Source organism: Tursiops truncatus, chromosome 4 (genome assembly GCF_011762595.2).
Source record: "Tursiops truncatus isolate mTurTru1 chromosome 4, mTurTru1.mat.Y, whole genome shotgun sequence".
In the NCBI taxonomy this organism is placed as follows: Eukaryota; Metazoa; Chordata; class Mammalia; order Artiodactyla; family Delphinidae; genus Tursiops; species Tursiops truncatus.
This window is the reverse complement of record NC_047037.1, coordinates 138,605,470-138,626,455: the sequence shown is the minus strand read 5'-3', so window position 1 is coordinate 138,626,455 and position 20,986 is coordinate 138,605,470. Positions and strand designations below refer to the sequence as shown.

General features: G+C 47.1%; 1 protein-coding gene across 1 annotated transcript in view; it reads right to left on the bottom strand.

The window, feature by feature from the left end:
• Window positions 1–6,436: 6,436 nt before the first annotated feature.
• The window catches only part of PCP4 (Purkinje cell protein 4), a 55,758-nt gene continuing 41,208 nt past the window's right edge, over window positions 6,437–20,986 (bottom strand). Inside the window, exon 3 of the mRNA XM_004315362.4 lies at window positions 6,437–6,834. Coding sequence (XP_004315410.1) covers window positions 6,707–6,834 — 128 coding nt within the window. The 3' untranslated portion in view covers window positions 6,437–6,706. The remainder of the gene's footprint in view (window positions 6,835–20,986) is intronic.

Here is a 20,986-nt window from a genome sequence, read left to right as displayed (position 1 = left end):
GGGTTCCTTTATGTCTCTCAAATATGGATCTTCATGCCCTCAAATACAATGGGAGCTGATTTCTTCAGAGTACATGCAACTTGGATATGTATTTATTCATTCACTCTCCCAGCAAATATTTAGCAAGCAACTAACTTGCCATCAAATGGATGTCCCTGACCTCACGGAGCTGAGCAGAGGATGTGACACTGATCAAAGAAGCACATAAATGCATGTGAAAGTGAAGCTGTAATAAGAGCCTTCAAGAACAGGACCTTATGTGTGGGGTGGGGGTGTGAGAGGAGGAGTTGCACCAGAAACAGTGGTGTGTTTCCTCCACCTCCTGAGCACACAGGTGGACGAATTTCCTGCTTCCCTAGAAAATATGTGTAGCCACGTGCCTGTGTTCACCAGTGGAACTGCTTTGAGTCATTTCTGGGCCTGGCCCTTTACAAACCTTTGATGCCATCTTCCATGAGGAGGACAGCCATGGCTCAGAACACCTGCCTCAGGCTCTGCACTGAGTAAGAAATAAGCTTCTACTGGGTGTGGTCTCCTGGATCTGGGGGCTGAGCTCTTCCAACAGTTAGTTTTACCTCAACTGCTCCAGAAGGTAACTTGTCAGCTCAGAACTAAAGCATGGTAGGAGGTAACCGGATGCAAAGACTGAGGGGCAGACTGAAACGCCCTGACATGGGAGGAAGGCCAGCACATCTGAAAAGCTGAAGTATCCAGAAAGTGAGGGGAGAGGGCACGTCAAGGAGATTGGCTTTATCCTAAGAGCACAGGGAAGCTGGTGCAAGGCTTTAAGTGTGGGGACAATAAGGCAAGGAAAAGGTGACACAATCAGATTCACATTCTTAAAAGAGTACTCTGGCTGCTACAGGGGAATGTTCTAGAAAGAGAACAGCAGGTGCAAAGTGGAGGAATCAGAGGAACAGTGAAGTGATCCCAGTGTGAGTGGTGAGGCTCTCTCCCAGTTATCAGGTCAACCCAGACCTTTGGACCAGTGGATCATTAGAGAGTGGGGCACAAGCTCTCCTGTCTCGAGCTGGATATGCTTCGTGTGTGGCTTCCACAGCACGGTGGATGGTTAGAGGACTAGGGCGCGGGTGGCCGTGGCAGTACCAGAGGGAAACATGTAGTCAGGGTGATGTTTCTGGCATTGGTAAGGTACACATGAGAACATGGCAGGGAAGACTTCTCCCAGTCTAACTGTGCTTTCACCTGCAACCAGGTGTCTCTGTGCAGGAATCCATCTCATAAGTCAATGAGAGCCTGGCTTGGGACAAGACAGTCATCTCACTGGAACTCCTCAGTTCATTTTGCAGGTGGGCTAGGAAATGGTTCTTTAGTTGAGGGGCTGTAAAAAAAAAACCCTCCCTGAAACCCAAAAAGCACTAACAGAGAAGCCCTTCTCCATCCACCCACCCTTTGTGAGCTGTCACAACTCGTGTGATGGCATTTTTCTAAACTCTCAAGCAGCAGAGACCCTGCAACACTGGCACATAGAAATAACGAGAATGGTAGCTTCAGGGATTCAAAATCTTCATATTCACATCTGCTTTACAGGGCAAGGAGCAGAGAAAGGGCTAGCTCAGTGTTGTACTTTTGACAATCCTCTGGTCGTTTTATCCATAAACCCTGATGAGGCCCTATGCAAGCCCACCATTATCCCTGCCCTGCAGACCCACCCCTGACTCCCACGGAAGTCACATAAAACAAAGCAACAGTCACTGATATTCAATTAAGCATCTGTTAGCAAAAGAAGAAGCTATTTCCAAAAGGGCAACGTGGCACTGAGCAGAGTCCACTGTCACAGCTGTGAGGAAAACGTCAAGGCAGCAACTGAGAGGAAACAGTGGCAATGAGAACACATCAGAGCCAGGTGGTCGATCAGTGGGGTTGTGGAGCAAGGCCAGTGTGTTATTCAGTCCAATCACATTACGGTAAAGGACTTTCGGGAGAGCTGGTGAGCCCTGCCCCTGAGAAGGTGGATGTTGTGGACTGAATGTTTGTGCCCCCCCAAAATTCATAGGGTGAAACCCTAACTCTTAATGCAATCATGTTAGGAGATGGTACCTTTGGGAGGTAACAGGCTTTAGAACAGGTCATGAGGGTGGACCCCCATGATGGGATTGGTGCTCTTATAAGAGAAGAAGAGACACCAGAGCTCTCTCTCTCCACCATGTGAGGACACAGCAAGAAGGAGGCCGTCTGCTTAGAGACAGACGGGTGGTTGCCAAGGGGGGAGGGGGACGGATTGGGAGTGTGGGGTTAGCAGATGCAAACTATTATATAGAGAATGGATCAACAACAAGGTCCTACTGTGTAGCACGGGGAACTATATTCAATATCCTGTGATAAACTGTAATGGAAAAGAATATGAAAAAGAATGTATATATATATATATACACACATATATGTATGTATATGTATGTGTGTGTGTATATATATGTATAACTGAATCACTTTGCTGTACAATAGAAATTAATATATTGTAAATCAACTATACTTCAATAAAATACATTTTAAAAGAAGAAGAAGGATGCCTCCTGCAAGCCAGGAAGAGAGCCCTCACTGGAGAACCAAATCTGCTGGCACCTTGATCATGGACTTCCAGCCTCCAGAACTGTGAGAAATAAATATTTATTGTTTAAGCCCCCCAGTTTATGATATTATGTTATAGCAGCCCAAGCTAGGATATTGGACATTGCACAGTGACTGAGAAACCCCACCTGGATCATCTATGATTTGAATTGGAGTCAAGTGAAAACTCCTTAACATGCCATTAATATGAATCCTTACCTTAAACACAAATTCTAAATGAACTCTCATCGTAAACTCTTTCCCCCTATCTAACCTTCCCCTACAATTATACTAATTTATCGAGGTTAAACTTCAGGGTATACAAAATGTGTGCATTCAAAGGTACAATACTAGGCTTGCAAGACTTGAGAAAAGACAACAGCATGAAGTTAAAATCAAACAACCCAATTAAATGACCTATGGAGATGCCTACCTCATGCATGAGATGGCCTCTCACTGTCACTTGAGATGGAAAAATCCCTTCGCCTCCCTCAATACACAAGGATGGAGTGTAAGGAAGACAAGAAAGAACAAAGAAAGAAGCTAAAAATAATAGAAAAGAAGAGAAAAAATATTGTTAATTATAGATCATAGATAAGACTGTCTGCTTGGAAATCTTAAAGAATCTACTGAAAAATGATCAGATATTATGTAGTTCAGTAAGATGAGTAGTTAATGAGTTAAATATACAGATATCAGTAGTTTTCCTAGAAAACAGCAAAACCAGCTAGAGAACACTTTGGGGAAAGATTCTATTTAGAAGGACCAAAAAACTATGAAATCCCTAGAAATAGAACAGAAAGAAATCTGCAAGACCTATATGAAGAAAACTATAAAACTTGACTGAAAGTCATAAAACGCTCTAAGGACAATGTTATAAACACATCAGTTCTTCCCTCACTGTACCCCAGTTTAGTTATAAATTCGTGTAATTCTGCTTGTCCGTGGCATTTTATTTTTTTCCTGCATGTCTTGGATGTTCTATTCTTGGATGTCTGTGAGACCCGAATAATTCTTTCTTTTTTTAGTTCATGTGAGTGGGTTTCTGCTCATTTCAACCAAATGAGTCAACCTAGGCTGCCCTCCCATCCCTCGTGGGCCCATATATCTTGGGTCTTGGATCCTCTTATGCATCCCCCTGCATCTCTCTCCACATGAACTTTTGCAGCTTCTTGCAAAAAAAAAGTTTGTTTTAAGAATTTGGGGCAGCTTTAACCTGCCACAATACCAGCTTCAGCCCCTACTCAATATCTCCTTCCCATTAACTGGCTCAGGTCCCATGACTATTGGTTCAAACTCACGAGGAAAAGATTCCAATCGTCAGAGCCCACCTCTTGGATCAGGTGCCCACCACTGGCCCAGCTGGCTACAGCCAAGAGAAGCAGAGTCCCATGAATTGGGTTGACTCAAGAAAAAGCATGCTGGTGATGGAGGTGACGATTGACTCTTTACCTCATGGTTTATCATTAATAATCTTCCATTTATCACACACCCACAAGGAGATATTTTAAATCCCTAACATTTTCCCATCTACCTTGCCAAGAAGATTTTATCATCACCTTGATGGTAAGGAAACCAGCTGCTCAAGGTAAACTTCTCTGCGGTCACTTGGCCGACCTGTAGGTCAGAGATGAATCCAGTTCCAAGTCCCGAGTGCTGGGGTCCTGTCTCCTGGCCTGCCCAAGTTTGGGTAGCAGTACACCCCCCCCCCCAAGCTGGGGTGTGCTAATACATCGTATCTCTGGGTCTGCAAAGTTCAGCACCTCTTTCTCCTGGGCTTTGCCCTGACTCTCCTCCACCAGCCAACCACCCAGGTTATTTAACTACAACTCCCACCATCTTTCAGATGGCTGCTGAGGGTGGCAATTCCTCAGGAAGACTTGAATGATTCTCCAGGCCTGGATGAGCTGTCTTCTCTCTGTTGCACTGCAGTATGAATCTCCCCATTTTACTGTCTATTTATCGGTGCCTCTTCCCCACCAGCCTGCCAGCACCGTGACAGCACCAAGTACATACATGTAGTAGGAGTTCAATAAACATGCATGAAATGCAACTGACACCATGTGCAGCCCAGCTCGGGTGCACCCTGGAGAGGAAAGTTCCATCCTCTTCTCTGCAATGAACACTGCAGCCCACGGGAGCAGAAAGGCCCTCCAAAGGTGGGAGTCATGAGCCACTGCTCTTTCCTCTGGCTCCACGAATCCATAGACCCAACACACCCAATTCAATGCAGAGGGAGGTACATTTGGAGTCCCCCCCGCCCCATTGCTGTTGGCTGGAGTTTTAGACTCTCATGAATCCACCTGGGAAGTAAAAAATTAAATTCATCCCTGTGGTTCACAAGAAGTCAGATACACCCTTGTCCTGTGATTGGAATGAAGGTGTATCAGAATCATTGAGGGGTCTCTCCAAATGTCACAGCCCTCACCCTACTCCCCTCCTTTTGCTCTCATGGGGATTTGTCAGGGAGGGAGGGAGAGTTTCCTGTCCCTTAGAATATTGGGGAAGAACCCCTCCCTAGGACTCCCTGCTTTGCACGAAAAGTCCCCTCTTGGGGGAGCATCCTCACTATAAAACCAGATTTGCTTCCAGATTTGTTGAACTGTGCTGGCCATCAGGTCCAGACACATACAGCAAGGGGATATCCCACTTCCTTTATGTGAAATATTGGAGAGAATGAGGGAGCAATGGGGTTGCTGTGAGATGGGATGTAGAGGGAATTCATCGGAATTCCTTAAGCACTTGTTTTGTTCCCAACTTTCTTTACATTGGTGCTCCAGGGAACTCCAAAGAAGACTACGTCACATTCATACCCCTGCTGTCTAATGAAGCTTTCTATGGAGAGCTCCCTCAACCCACTGTCCTCTTTTCAGCGGGGACCACAGGTCATCAGGAGTCCCAAGAAGCTCTGGCTGCTTGCCAGTGCTGCAATGATCCTAACTAGTGCTTGTCTAATTGGAAACCCATCAGAGGAGCCCGAGTTCGCCCTGTCCCTAGCAGCCCCAGAGAACTGTCCAGAAAAAGGAATGAAGACGAAATGCAGCTTCCACATCAGGTTCTCATGCGGCACAGCTCCAACCAACAGCCAGTCTCGGGGGCGGGGGCCTCCTGCCACCTGGGGCCCCAAGGCAGGCACTCACCCCGCCCCCTGGCTCTTGACTCGAAGGAGTGTTCTCTGCATGTGACAGCCCTCTCCTCCCTGCCTACCCTTTGGGGTGTGGGAAGCAATTCACCTACGAGGTTTGCAGGGGAAGAGCTGGGATGGGAGAGAACTTGCAGCTTCTCCAAATTGCAGGATGTGCTAAATAATCCTAACAGGTGGCAACTCACTCCCTGAGGGGTGTCAGGAGCTGCGGAGGGGGATGGGAGGGCAGACCAGAGAGCCACCTGGCCCTGGAGCACCCCAGGTACGGAGAGCTGCTGGTGAGCGGCAGACCAGCCCTCAATAGTGGGGGCATCCCCTGCGGAGCTCCGAAACGCAAAATGCGCCTGCTGTGTAAACCTGGGTGATTGCCCCTAAACAGATGCATCGCCCTCCCCCTTCTTGTTCTCCTGGATGAGTCTTAATTCCCCAGGGAACATTCTGAACTCTCTAGCACCCCAGGATCCAGGGCTCTAATCCAATCATAAGAAGAAAATTCATCGCCATCGCCAGTCAGAGGTTAGAACTCTCCAAATGAGACAGGCACAGCTGAGAACGCATCTTCCGTTCTCAGCAGGAAAGCTCCTCACAGAGGGCACCCACCGTGTTTCGGCTCTAACCCTTAGAAGGAGAAGAAAATAGACATCTAGCCTTACTTCTAGCAACGGTAATTTCCCAAGTTAATATAAAGGGAGAAGTGGAGGCAGACACTTGAATCATGCATCTCAACTCCATTTTATTACAACATCAAGGAAAATAATCAGTTGCGAGAGGAATGGTACTGGAGATAAACAGATATTAAGCCGCTCACAATTGCATAGTCTATGCCTTCCTACAAGGGTATAAATATCACGGGTCTCTGTACATGCATTGCGGGACTGCGGTGCACGTGGGTATCATGTGCAGATGATTTCCCTCGAAGGTGTTGTTCTTTTAATTTCTTGACAGGGTGGTTGAAGGTGGTGACTTCAGGCAGACTAGGAAGGGGCTCTCCCGCTAGGACTGGGACCCAGCCTTTTTCTTCTGGAATTTTCTGAACTGAGACTGAATGGCCACTGCTGCGCGTTCTGTCTCTGGTGCATCCATGTCGATGTCGAACTCCTCTTGAACCTTCTTCTGCCCATCTGGAGCAAGAAAAACACAAACATAAGGCAATCACTGAGCTGCAAGCAGGAAGACGGACAGCAGCTCTGGATCAACAAAGCCTCCGGGGCACCATGTGGCACCACCCCCAGCACAAGACCTAGTTTGCAAAATACAAGCCTGTGGAGTGCGTCCTGAACCTCCTCCGGGCTCAGAAGAAGCATCTTCTGGCTGCTTGGCCTCTACGCCTGTGAGGGAGGGACGATGAAACTCAAAGACACAGTCGCAACATCGTAGATATCTTCTGTGCATGATTTTCTGTTCTTATGGCCCCATTTAACATTAGGGTTAACAGATACACACTACTATGTATAAAATAGATAAACAACAAGGACCTACTGTATAACACAGGGAGCTATACTCAATATCTTGTAATAACCTGTAATGAAAAAGAATCTGAAAAAGAATATATATATATATATATATATATATATATGTTTAACTGAATCTCTTTGCTGTACACTTGAAACTCACACAACACCGTAAATTAACTATATTTCAATTAAAATTTCTTTTTAAATTTTAGCAATGATGTTACTTTCCTCTGGTTTCTCATGTAGATACAATTTAAATAGTGCTACAGATATGGACCCAGAGATACAACCACTGGAGCTAAAAAAGTCACTGAGTTTCTGTGCACACACCCTTCTATTACCAATGAGATTTACTTATTGAATTAGGGCTTTTTTTTTATCATTGTCACAGATGGATGACACCATTCGACCTTCACAATCAAGCTGGACTTTCACAAGTCTTACATTTTGTTCCAACAAGGTAGGCTTTGCATTTTTTGCTAAGGCAGAGGAATGAACTCATTCACGGTTACGATCATTGAAAATAGGATACAAGCCAAAGCGAAGTGATCACCTGTGCTGATTGTCCCTGTGTGATGTGACCTTTCCAGCTAAATGCTGAAAACAAACAGATAAATAAAACCCTCTAATCATTCCTTCGGTCTAGTGAAAGTTAATCATTAGAATCATTAAAGGCATTATTTATTTTGCTTTTTTTTTTTGGACCAGGGATTAAACCCATGACCCCTGCAGTGGAAGCACAGAGTCTTAACCACTGGACCGCCAGGCAAGTCCCAAAGGCATTATTTTTTAATACAGACACAAGGACCCACCCCAGACTCAGGGCTGCCTCTTTGTATGGCCACAGCAGAAAAGCTCCTGAGAACAAGACCAAGTTAGATAAATCAGCGTCCCTGCAGGTAGGGCCAGACAGCCCTACTTTTTAAAAAAGCCTCTCAGGTGATTCCAAGATGCAGGCAGAGTTGAGATCCAGCTACTTGGCTTCAGATGAAGTAACAAACAAGGTCCTGAGGTTAATTCCAGGAAGAACTGGGGGCAGAACCCACCTCGGCACCTGGACGGAGAGCAACCCTGCCACCCTGGGCTCACACCTGGAGCAGAGGGGCCGGACAGTGTGAGGAGCACGTCTAGCTTGGGGATGGGAAAATCGGGGGCCTTTGAGGCAGGAAAGGAAGTCCAGCCAGGGAGCAGGGACAAGGCTCTATTACTTGACTTTGTCACCAGGCAGCCTGAGTTCATCACTTAACCTAAATGTGGTCCATCTCTTCAATGCCTGTCTTAGTGCCCTTGGATGAAAGTATTCAGGCAGTGCCCCCAGCATAGAGGGTAGAGGACACTGGGAATATATGCGAGACAGGTTCCTTCTCTCCTGTTTACTCTGTCCTGTTCTCTCTCACACAATCTCTCTCTCTCTCTCTCTCTCTCTCTCTCCCTCTCATAAATAGCTAGCTAGATAGCTAGGTAGTTAGGAAAGATAGATGGTAGACAGATAGGTAGATAGATAGATAGACAGATAGATAGATAGATAGGTAGATAGAATGATAGAATAAGTAGATAGATGAGAGAGAGAGAGAGAGAGAGAGAGAGATGCATCTGGTTGCGTGACATTTCCTTTGTAGATCCTTGAGCAGGTTCCTCTCAATTTTCCCAGAGACTAAGCAGGTTCTGCCCGGAGCCCTCCAATCCCACCTCCATCTGGGAGGAGAGGATGCTGGCTTTGTAAGCCTTGCCGGACTGATCGGTCCATGACCTAAATCAGCAGAATTGTTTTCCTCTATCCCAGATTGACTGCCGAGGCCCCTAAATGCAGAGATTTTGAGTGCACCAATGTCCAGGGACTATTTGGGGCAATCTTTTTTAACCCATGAGAACCCAGATGATATGGAGAATAGTGGGATTGTCTCTTACTGCATCGGGTAGCCATCCACATTTTACTCCACACTGCAGGGCCCTTTCTTCAGAGACTCTCTAAGGGGCAGGGCCATTAGGAGGGATAGGAGTTTCCTGAACCTCAAGTTCATCCTTTAAAAATGTTTCACTAATGTTATCACATGAGCCCGGGACTAAAGTGCAAATATCTAGCGAACCTGAAATGTGATGGCTCCAGCTCACCTGCCCACAGCAGGGAGGAGAAGCAGCAGCTTCTGTACCAAGATTGTCATAAGATGGTTTGGAGACCCAAGCCCCTGTCCTCCCGGAGGAACCCTTGCATCTACTGTACCGTGATTGCAAAGGGGGAGAATGAGCTCTGACTCAACAGAAGATGGGAGATTTCTTTTTCAGATTTAAAATGTTGCTGCAGCCTGAAGCTTTTGAATAGCCTGCTTTATCTTTTCCCTTTTACAATAATGGAAGAAAACAGCAATATTATTTTTTGACACATGATGAATGAAGGTGCGGAAAATTATGTATATTTAGGGAATGTATAATGAGACAGTAAGGGCGGGTCATAAAAATGAATTTCACAATTATATCTTCAACTAATATCTTCAGCCAAAAGTGATTTATCGAGTTCTCCCTCGTTTGAAAAGTATTCCGGTGTTTAAAAAAGAAACCACTAATATTTCAGGAATCGTTACTCTCTCTACTTTGTAGAGTCAAGCACGTCTTGGGGAAGGTCTGCCATGGTTACTCCTGCTGAGCCGTCCAGGGACGTGCAAAGCAGGAGGGGGACCCAGACTGTGGTGGAGAGGGGACAGCTAATTAGAATCGGTGGCGCAGTGTTCAATGCAAATGATGTGAGGGCCTGGAGATGGGTCCATGTGGTCCTGGGAGCTAGAAAAGCAGAGCTCTGAGCACCCCAGACTCTGCAGGAGGGAAGGGATGATGGAGGAGAGCATCTGAGGGACCACTGCCAGTGGCCAGAGCCCCTGGCCCTGCAGAAATCTCAGTCATCAAGCTGCCTGCCAAGGCTCTTCTCCCATGACTTGGGTGATGGTGACCACGGAGGGTGCAGGGTGGCCATACGAAAGCCTCCCTTCCCCGTCACTCCAGGGCAGAGGAGAGATGCCTACCACCAGCAGCAGCTGAGACCCAAAGGTAGGACCACAGCCATGCCCGCTGGGGACAGGAAGGGCCCCAGGAGGTGTGCTCCCTCCAGGGCCCACCCCATCCCCTCCCCCCACCGCATGTGGCTCTCCTTGGGGCGATCACTATCTTATTCTACTTCCTGCTCTCCTCCCTAGTTTGTGGTCCATTGTCCCACTACAGCATGAGCTCTGTAAGGGCAGGGACATCACCTGCCTTGTTCCAGTGGCTCAGCCAGGGCTCAGCACATCGTAGGTGTTCCATGAGTGACCAATGATTGCAAGTGAGTCCATTAATCAATAAGGCAGGCGGCTGTCCAGTGCAGGCCTTTCCTGGAGGACTACACCAAGTCACTCACCCTGGGTGGGAACCGTTTCATTTCCACGTGGCAGGGGGTCCTCAGCCCCTCTTCCACCACATGGCCTCTCGAGGAGGAGACTGGGAGGTGCCACGGCAAAGCCTCTGTGGGGCATTGACCTCAGGTGACGTGGTGAGGAAGAGGTGAGGTTCCTCTCTCGGATGGAAAATGTGGCCACTTGGAATGACGTCACGAAGCGTTGTCTAAAGGGTTTTAGGGGATGGTCAGGGCCCTGGTGGGAGAAGGGGTGCCCAGGCGTGCAGAGGTGGGCATCTTCCGATACTCCCACTGATGGTGGAGTCTCATGCCAGGGAGCCCCGGGTGGGCTAAGCCCCTCCATGCCCAGAGCAGTGCCTGCCACCAGCACCATGTCAGAGAATAAACAAAAGGCAGGCCTCACGTCAGGCAGACAGAGCCCTCCAGCCCCCTGGCGGATGGAGCTGACTCCTTCCCAACCCTCAGACCCTCCCGGCCCGGATGAGGCCGCTGGCAGAAGCAGGGCTGTGGGTCAAGGCGAGGTGGATTGGGGGTGTCTCTGCCTGCTCTGTGGCTCTCAGGAAGGTTCTTAGCTTCTCTGAGTCTCAGTTTGCTCATCTCAAAAATGGAGAAGTAAAAATATTGTTTTAAAAGCCTGCTCTGGGAGTTCCCTGGTGGCCTAGTGGTTAGGATTCTGGGCTTCCACTGCCGTGGCCCAGGGTCAGTCCCTGGTCTGGGAGCTGAGATCCCACAAGTCGCACAGCACGACCAAAAGAATCTTTTAAAACCTTTTTAAAAGCCTGCTGCACCTAGTCACCAGTGTCATGTGCAAATCCAGGCCATGGTGTAAATTGCATGCAGGCCCAGTTGTGACGGGCAGGTCTTGCTACGTCAGAGACGGCTGTGGACAGTCACGTGGTTCTCCAGCCCGGCCAGGGCCCTGCATCTGCTCAGTGGTGAGACTTACGGGTGCTTGGGCCCCAACGCGAAGGGGAAGGGATGCTGCCCAGCAGGGCCGGCCATGCAACCTCCAAACACAGCCCGGCAGGGGCGTCAAGGCATCAGGCCCCTCAGGTGGCCTGTGGCATTTGCTGGGCTTGTGTTTGTTGGGACGGTCCCTGCTCAGCAGCACAAAGCACAGAGACGCCTCCACCTAAAGAGGACTCCCAGGTCCCGTGAATAGACACCTGGGAGAGCGCAGAAGGGCGGTGCCAGTCCCTGCCGCTGGGAGGCCCTGAGGGCACCGGGCTCTGCACAGCTTCTCCATCAGAAGGGACAGTAGACCTCGGTGAGCTGTGCAGGGGACCTGAGCCGTCTTCATTTCCAGATCTCCCTGCAGCCACCCGGCTTGTCCTCTGCTGCCACTCACATCTGCACTGGGTGGGCTGCACCTGACATTATTATTCAGGGTCCCAATGCCTGACGTGGACAAAACACATCCCGCTCGGTTCCTGGCGGTGGCTTTTGAGCCTGAGCGCCTTGTAAACTGCCGGGGACTGAGCAGTCCTTATCACCTGTATCTGTCTGGGGTCCTGGAATTTGATCATTCTGTATGTCCCTCCACGAAGGAGTTCTAAAGCTTACCAGGAGAATGGTCAAGAGATTATTTATTCCAATCCACTGGTGTGATACAAAAAGATAGCAATTGCCAACTCCCCTGGAGAATGAGAGGAAAACCCACTTCCTGACAGTAGAGCTCAGGAGGTGTGAGTAGGACCCCAACCGCCATGGTCCGTGGACCAGGGCCCCCCACAGACCTTCAGGCCCATTGCCTGGAGCATCTGGTCTCAGAGACATGAGGCAGTCTGAGGAGGTGAGGATTAAAACCTATCAGGCGGGGGCTTCCCTGGTGGCGCAGTGGTTGGGAGTCCGCCTGCCGATGCAGGGCACACGGGTTCGTGCCCCGGTCCGGGAAGATCCCACATGCCACAGAGCGGCTGGCCCGTGAGCCATGGCCGCTGAGCCTGCGCGTCCGGAGCCTGTGCTCCGTGACGGGAGAGGCCACAACAGTGAGAGGCCCGTGGACCGCAAAAAAAAAAACCTATCAGGCGGGACAGCTGACTGTTTCCACCACAGTATCCGTCTACCTACCCGTTATCCATCTCTCCGTGTCCCCATCTATCTCCTCTCTGAGAACAAAAGGCACAGCTGCAAAAGCGTCCCAAGCAATTAGACTTTCCTCCCTGGGAAGACACTTCATCAAACAACCCAGGCACAACACAGAGCACTGCCGATGGCCCCAGCCTGATGAAGAAATGGTGCTCCCTGGGGCTTGGGATGTCTCAGGATTCAGCGCTGCCATGACCTCCCCACCAGGAAAACATCCAGTCCTATTCAGATCTATACTTTGCACGGCTCTAGGTATTCCTTACACCGTTTTCCTGAGATATTGCCTTTTCCTTGCAGAAACTGAGACAGGGAATGGCCCTGCTGGTTTTCATTTTATTATATCATAAGAGAAACGTTGAGGTAGCCCTTCTTAAAGATGTCGCTATGTTAAGAACCAGTCTTCCCTGAGCATTAAACGGATCTTCCTTCCTAGACGTAAGTGGCTTTTCTTTTACAGATCATTTGATGGCAAATGGAAAATCGAGAATCATAAATATAAAAGGAAGGAACTGCTACCGGGTAAAGACAATGCCAAATGCATATGACAAGTCTATGATGCTGTCATGAAAATCCATCCAATGGGAGAACCGTTTGATAGACTACAGTCCTCTTTGCGTGATAAACACAGAGTGTGAACTGATAAACACAGATCATCCCTACAGCCCATCAAAATTTCGTACTGAGCAGCTGTATTAACCAGTAGGGCTGCCATTATGAAATGCCACAGACTGGGTGCCTTAAACAACAGACTTTTTTTTTTTTTTTTTTTACAGTTCTGGAGCCTGGAAGCCCGAGACCAAGGTGTCAGATGCTGTGGTTTCTCCTGAGGCCTCCCTCCTTGGCTTGTAGACGGCTGCCTTCTTGCCATGTTCTCACATGGTCTGGGGTCTCTTCCTCTTCTTATAAGGACACCAGTCAGATTGGATGAGGACCCACCCTGATGACCTCATTTTAACTGAATCACCTCTTCAAAGGCACTATATCCAAACACAGTCACCTTCTGAGGGACAATGGCAGTTGGGGGGCGGCGGGGGGTCAGGGCTTCAGCATAGGAATTTGGAGGGAGACACAATTCAGACCTAATCTAACTTTGGGGCTCTCTAGGTTCTAAAGTAACTTTGCATTCTGTGCCTTGTCTGGTTTCTGCAAACGTTTATGAGAGTGGCAGGGGATATCCACCGTCCCCATTTTACAAAGGCTCAGAGACCGTAAGGTGCCTCACCCAAGAGCACCCAGTGAGTGCTGGCCATGGGCTGATTCAGAATCCAGGTCTTGTTTTTATTCCCCAGGATGTTGTTCCTTTCAGGGCCTTAGACAGAGGCCAAGATGACAGCCTTCTGTATGGACCAGTTAATGTTGCTTAGGGGGAAAAAGAAATCTTAAATAGTCCAAGTCTAAACACATGGTACCATCTACCAGTTTGGAAAATCTGCCCGTTTACTAGGTGGTCCAGGAGAATTTATACCGAATTCTGTCGTTCGGCAAATGACCTGGAAGGCCTCGTACGGGCCCATCACTGTTCTAGGGGCTGTGAGAAAACAGACCGCAAGCACAAAACCCTGCTCTCCTGAGAAAAGAGAAAATAAAAAGGTAAATTCATGGATAAGTATTAGAATTTCAGAAACTTCAAAAATAAAGCAGGGTGCTGAGTGGGAGAGCGAGTGTGCATGCTTTAAGGTGGCCAGGTACGGTCTCTGGGAAGGGGACAGAGTGGAGGGAGGAGGCCCGAACCCAAAGCGAACCTCACACCCACCTGCCCAGATTGGGAGCGGGGGGCAGGGGCCCTTCACCAATGAGAAAACACTTTTTGAAAAATTATTCTTCACGTGTTGAAAAAGTATTCTTCATCCATGCAGTTACCATCAAAGTGGCAGACTTCAAATAATTAGCATAAATTCTGTAGAAATTAACAGACATGCAGTCATCCAAGGTATAACAGAGCTACTCATGGATCCTGCAACAGCTCAGGATATGATTTTAAAAGTTGGAAATTCAGCATCATTCCAAAATATATCATATTAACCACCACGCTTGATCAAAGGAACTCTCACATTTGTCTACAATGAGGCAAAGTCATTGCCTAAAGATACTGGCAGTAATTCGTGAACACAGGGGCTTGTGCACGCGTGCGCGCACACACACACACACACACACACACACACACACACACAGGTAAAGGCTTTCGTTTACACATTTATAACCCTCCATATTTTAGGATTTATTTTCTAGAAACATATTACCTCCTAAGGCCTAATCCTGTCGATCAGAAATTTGCACATAAGCAGTAAATTGGGATATAATTGTCCTGAGTAGGAGTTTGCCTTGATTAGGAGGCAAAGCACAGAGCGTACTATAAAAGGACCTAAATTTTAGCACGCCATCAAGAAATAACAGTCATTTAACTTAGTATGCCCTGCAAATGGGGTATTTTAATGCCAAATTTCTTAGAATGTCCTACCTTCTTTCAAAGAATAATGTTAACTTGGAAAGAATTAACATCGGTCAGTTGGGTTGCCCTCGATACATGTAAGCTAACTGACACATTGTGTTCGGGCTCCTGGGGACTCTGAGAGCTGGCCACTGACCCTCTCCGGACCAGGGCTACCACCGAGTGGCCCAAGGACAGCCAGCATGGCTTCCTTCATAAGGATCCAAACCCAGCCCTCCAGGCAGGAAAAGTAAAGGGACAAATAAGAAAAGTAAGAATTGGAATGTTTATCCTTTAAGCCTCAAATTGGGTCAAAATACATCCAGAGAACAAGGCAGCTAATGTTAGGGAAAAGGTCAATTCCTCCTGGGAAAAAAATAATAATAAAAATAAATTGGTATACCTAGTTCATCACGATGTTGACACAGAGAGCCATTTCATGAAACGCCAATAAAAACAAAGACAACACATTCTTTAAAAAGCTGGAAATGAACAGGAAGAGGCCACAGCATCCTCAGCCAGTTGTTCCTGAGTTAAAACAGTGCCTCCCTTGCTGGGCGGGAGCGTGGAATCCCAGCAAGCCAGCTCCGGGCTCCGAGCTCTGGGCGATTTCTCGCTCCTGCCCGCTGGCTCAGGATTTATTGAATGGAGGCTGCTGGTGCGGAGAATTGCAATTTTCCAGTCCTGTGCTAAGCGGCAGAGACTAATGAGCAGGGTCAGGCGTTAGCGGCGGCAGGCAAGGGGGTGGCTTTCCACAACTGCAATGTTCTCTCTCGCATCAAATGAAAACACATTTGCCATTTCTCCTAACTTTGCATTTACCAAGTTAGCGCCCTTTTGGTACTTACAGCTTTTTCCAAGAGAGAGAAATTCTCTTTTGTCCTAAAATAGAGGCATTCTGAAACCCACAGCCTCCACTGTTCACATCAGGCTTTGGTAATATGAAGCCTCTCTCTCCCATAATCCCATTTCTCTGGCCCCTACCTGGATGCACCTTGCTCAGATGACTACCCAGCTGTGGCATTTAGGTAATCAGATAAGTGCACATCTGTGGGAATCAATGGAAAAGAATAAGCACCGGTGAGACCAAAAATTTCCCCAAACTCATTAAGTCTAGGAAGAGAACCAAAAAACGATATAAATATCGTTGAAAAAAGTTTTTCTATTGGAAAGGCAAAATCGGTTTCCTAGCTGTATTAGTCTGCTAGGGCTGCCTTAACAAACCACCACAGACAGTGCAGCTTACACAGCAGACATTTATTGGCTCCAGTCCTGGAGGTTGGAAGTCCAAGGTCAAGGTGTGGGCAGGCTTGGCTCCTCTGAGGGCTCTCTCCCTGGCATGTAGACGGCCGTCTTCTCACTGTGTCTTCACACGCTCTTCCCTCTATGTGTACCGGTGTCCTGATTTCTTCTTATAATGACACCAGGCATCTTGGATTAAGGCCCACCCTAATGATCTCATTTTACCTTCATTACCTCTCTAAAGGCCATATTTCTAAATACAGTCACATTCTGAAGCACTAGGGGTTAGGGTTTCAACAGATGAATTTTAGGACATATAATTCAGCCCATGACACTAGCCAAAATGTCTCCATTTACTAGGAAAAAAATAAAGGCGATGAGGTATGGTAAGAAACAGCTTCGCTAGAGAAGCCTCAAATTCAAGTTCCAACTGACTGAGTGTGGTCAGATTTGCCTTTCTGAGGTTCACATCCTGCCCTGTGTTTGAAATGGGCATGATAATGAATCAAGGCTTGTTTCTGTCTCAAGACATTTACAAGAGAGTGTGCACTGGCTGCTTTGTAATATGTAAAGAGCAATGACAAATTCAGGGTTATCCCCTGGTGGTAATAGATGGGGGCCTACAGGCTGGGTTGCCCAGTACCCTCTCTTTCCACCTTCTCCCTCCACCACAGGTGTCCTGGGAGCAGAATTCTGCCACCCAGGCGAAGGGCCAGCCCAATAGGTGCAGCGTGGCAGGATCTGAGAAGGCAGAAGTGAACCCAGCGGAGGCAACCAAACATAGGAAGAGGCCCCGTCTGGCAGACACAGAGGCAGAGGCATCCACAGGGTTTCGCCAGGGCAGTCGGCAGACATCAAGCATCCTGTGCCCAGTGCCAAGGGCTGGGCAGCAGCAGCAGTAGAAGGACTTCTGCTGGAAGAACTTGCCGTGTGGTTGAGTGTTTCCATATGCATTGTTCCTGGCTGTGCACAGCCAGGGCTGGGTTCTCTGCCTCCCAGAAATTCTGCAAGGCACCAATAGCCTGTAATAAACCCCTTTCAGCTGAATCTAGCAAGAGTGGATTCTGCTGTCTGTGCCACCATCTCCTTCCTACAGGCACACCTAGCTTATGTGGGGCTGTGGGAGGAGAGGGGAGTTGTGTAAGGAAAGGGATGACATCAGATAGCAGGCTTTCATTTTATTTACATAGAAAATTCTTTAGTATGTGCTGGAGAATAACTTGAATGAAAGTAGGTAAATAAGAACCTGTCGGACACGAGGATCACACGTCAGATGTTTCTTTCCTCTTCGCAGTACGTGGTGAAAATTCCTTCCCAGGAATCAGCAGCTAACTCACTTAACAGCAGACCTCTCAGAAAAGCCACAGTTTTCCCTCCTTCACACTCTGAAGACTTCAAGCTGATTAGGGGTAAGGGGAATGTGGAGAACTTATGAGTCATCTAACACCTTAGACCTGCCCTCCATGCAAGCCAGCCAGGTACGTAAGTGCTCAAGAAACTCCACTAGTAGAAATGTGTTGTGGCCGAGTTGATTTCTTGCCTCTATTGACCCCCTTTTTCTTAGTTATAAAACCCCTGATTTGGTGCTGGGCACATGGTTACCCAGAATAAGCTTTTTATCCTCCTTACTGTTGGGTGACTTAGGTTCTGATCAATGCAATGTGGGTAGAAAGAAAGAAATCTCATTAAAAGAAAGCTAACCCTTTGCCCTTTTTACTTATTCCTATCTGCTCCCTACTAGCTGGAATGCAGATGAAATGGCTGGTGCTTGGGCAACTATTTTGGACCATAAGCCTTATGCTAAGGATAGCAAAACAGTAATACAGATGCTTGATGTTCCTTGAAATTATCCTGACTGCCCTCGACTACCTACCTCTAGATTCCTTTTGTATGAGAGAGGAATAACCGTTTTTGTTTAAGCCATTGTTATCTTAGGGTTTCAGGTTCTTATAGATAAACCTCATCTACTTACACATATGTCCTTATAAGGGTATAGTTCATTTAAAGACATTTTGTTTCAAGCTGATAACAAGTTCAAATACACATCCCTGTGCATAGTACGGCTTCATTGTCTTCACTTAACTACATGCTTGTTCTTCTGATATATACATCTGTCCAATTTCTGATATGGCTGGCCATTTCTTTATAGCACTTAATACTTTAAAAACCTCAGGGGTTTTTACAGAAATATTGCCTGCATATCCAGTAAACTTTGCCAACCATCACTCGCAGGTTTCCCTGCTTCATCTCTCCTTTTCTGCTCATGGGGCATCAGCTTCTCTCGCCATACCCTTCCCCTTCTAGCTTTTGAAAGTATGTAGCTTTTCAAGTGCTTGAAAATTTAAGAAATGAACATGAGCTAGGTGGAGCTCCTAGGAAGGCATTTTCCCCAACCAGGTTTTGGCCCACTCCTTCCATTCTGCCTCAGGTCCATTTTTTTCTCTTCCTTTCAGAGCTTTGAAATAATTGGAGGGTTTTCCTTTCATTTATGTTACCTGGTTTTACCACTTCAGAAGGGTGGAACCTTCTCAGACTCACTTTTTCCTCAGCGTCTAAACTTCAAAATACCAGCTTTAAAGGATTAAACTCTGAAAATTTCACCAATATAGAGAATTTTCTAAAGTTCCCAAGTTTGAAATAGAAAGAAAAGTCAAATGCAATCATAATCACGGGACATGTTCAAGTAGCTTCAAAGCAGCATAATGCACCTAATTAATACTAAAAAACCTCACTTGACCCCATTGAATTTCTAACTCCCCTCACTGCATCATTCTAGAGAATTTGATTTAAAGGGGGAAGGTAGGTATCACCTCACACAAGTCAGAATGGCTATCATCAAAAAATCCACAAACGATAAATGCTGGAGAGGGTATGAAGAGAAGGGAACCCTTTTGCACTGTTGGTGGGAATGTAAATTGGTACAGCCGCTATGGAAAACAGTATGGAGGTTCCTTAAGAAACTAAAAATAGAGCTACCATACGACCCTGCAATCCCACTCCTGGGCACATACCCAGAGAAAAACATGGTCCGAAAGGATACATGCACCCCAGTGTTCATTGCAGTGCTGTAAACAGTAGTCAAGACATGGAAGCAACCTAAATGTCCATCGACAGAAGAATGGATAAAGAAGATGTGGTGCATATATACAATGGAATATTACTCAGCCATAAAAAAGAATGAAATAATGCCATCTGCAGCAACATGGATGGACCTAGAAGTTGTCATACTGACTGAAGTAAGTCAGACAGAGAAAAAGAAACATAGTATGATATCACTTATATGCAGAATCTAAAAAAGAAAAATTGATACAAATGAACTTATTCACAAAACAGAAACAGACTCATGGACTTAGAGAAGGAACTTATGGTTATCAGGGGATAATGGTGTGGAGAAGGGATAGTTAAAGGAGTTTGGAATTGACGTACACACTGCTATATTTAAAATAGATAACCAACAAGGACCTACTTTAGAGCACAGGGAACTCTGCTCAGTATTCTGTAATAACCTAAATGAGAAAAGAATTTGAAAAGGAATAGATACATGGGTATGTATAACTGAATCACTTTGCTGTACACCTGAAACTAACACAACATTGTTAATCAACTATACTCCAATATAAAATAAAAAGTGAAAAAAAAAAAAGGGTGGGGGGAAGGTAGGTGCTAAGGCAGATGGAATGCATTCCAGAACTCCGAGCCGGAGGAGAAAAGCTGATGAGGACAAAGGCCAGACAAGCCTTAGGGTTCTCATGAAATTAGCCAAGCTTTGTGAATGGCATGGAAAGCAAACAGCATTGTGGGTTGGAAAACCATCACATGGACGCCAGAGAGGGACCAAAGCTGTTTTCAGACTCTGGACCCGGGGTTCTCTTTTCCTCCCCTTTGCTCTCTGCAGCAGGCACTGACAGATTAGAGAGGCCTTTCTCCAGCAGCATCACAGGTGCTTCTGCATCCTTCCTGGACCCACCCCCCACACCCGCCAGCCGCTGAGCAAGGTGGTGCGCTCTCTCCCCTGACACATACTGCTCCAGCTCTTCAAACCTGTGCCTTTAATCCAGGCGGACAGGTGTTTTCCTTGGCAGATTTTCAGGGATTACAAGATTTCTTAGACGCACAAGACTATTGGGCAGATGTGTCCGCTGTGTATATAGAATTTGACTTCGGAAGCAAAGCTTTGAAAGCAGGTCTGGGAAGCATGGCCAGAGCTCGGTACCTACCAGGTCCAGCTGCAGCCAGACCGATCAATCCCCATTACAGCTCAACAGCTTAAACCCGAGGCTGCCATCGGCATTGATTTCCCCATCTGGTGATGCACCTTGTGCTTCACAAACGTCCTGAGACAGGGACAGGCTCTGCATCGCGGTGCGAGCCTCTGTGCACAAATGCGTCTTTACACGTCAACAGAGATGCACATTCAGCTCCAGGAACTGCCGGCCCGTGCGTGTAGACTCAACACATTCTGGTCTCTTGATCCCACAGTGTCAGTCTTCCTTCCGCACCCCATTTTGTAGGTTTCAGGCAAAAACACATCACTTCTGTTTGCTTTCTTAAAGTGACACTATCTTAAGAGCCCATGACCAAGTGCTTGCTGATTTGTTGGAAAGAGCTTTTTAGACGTGAGTCATTTTAAGCTTTGGGCTTCGTTATTCTACTTACCGGGAAGATGGGTTCACATATAT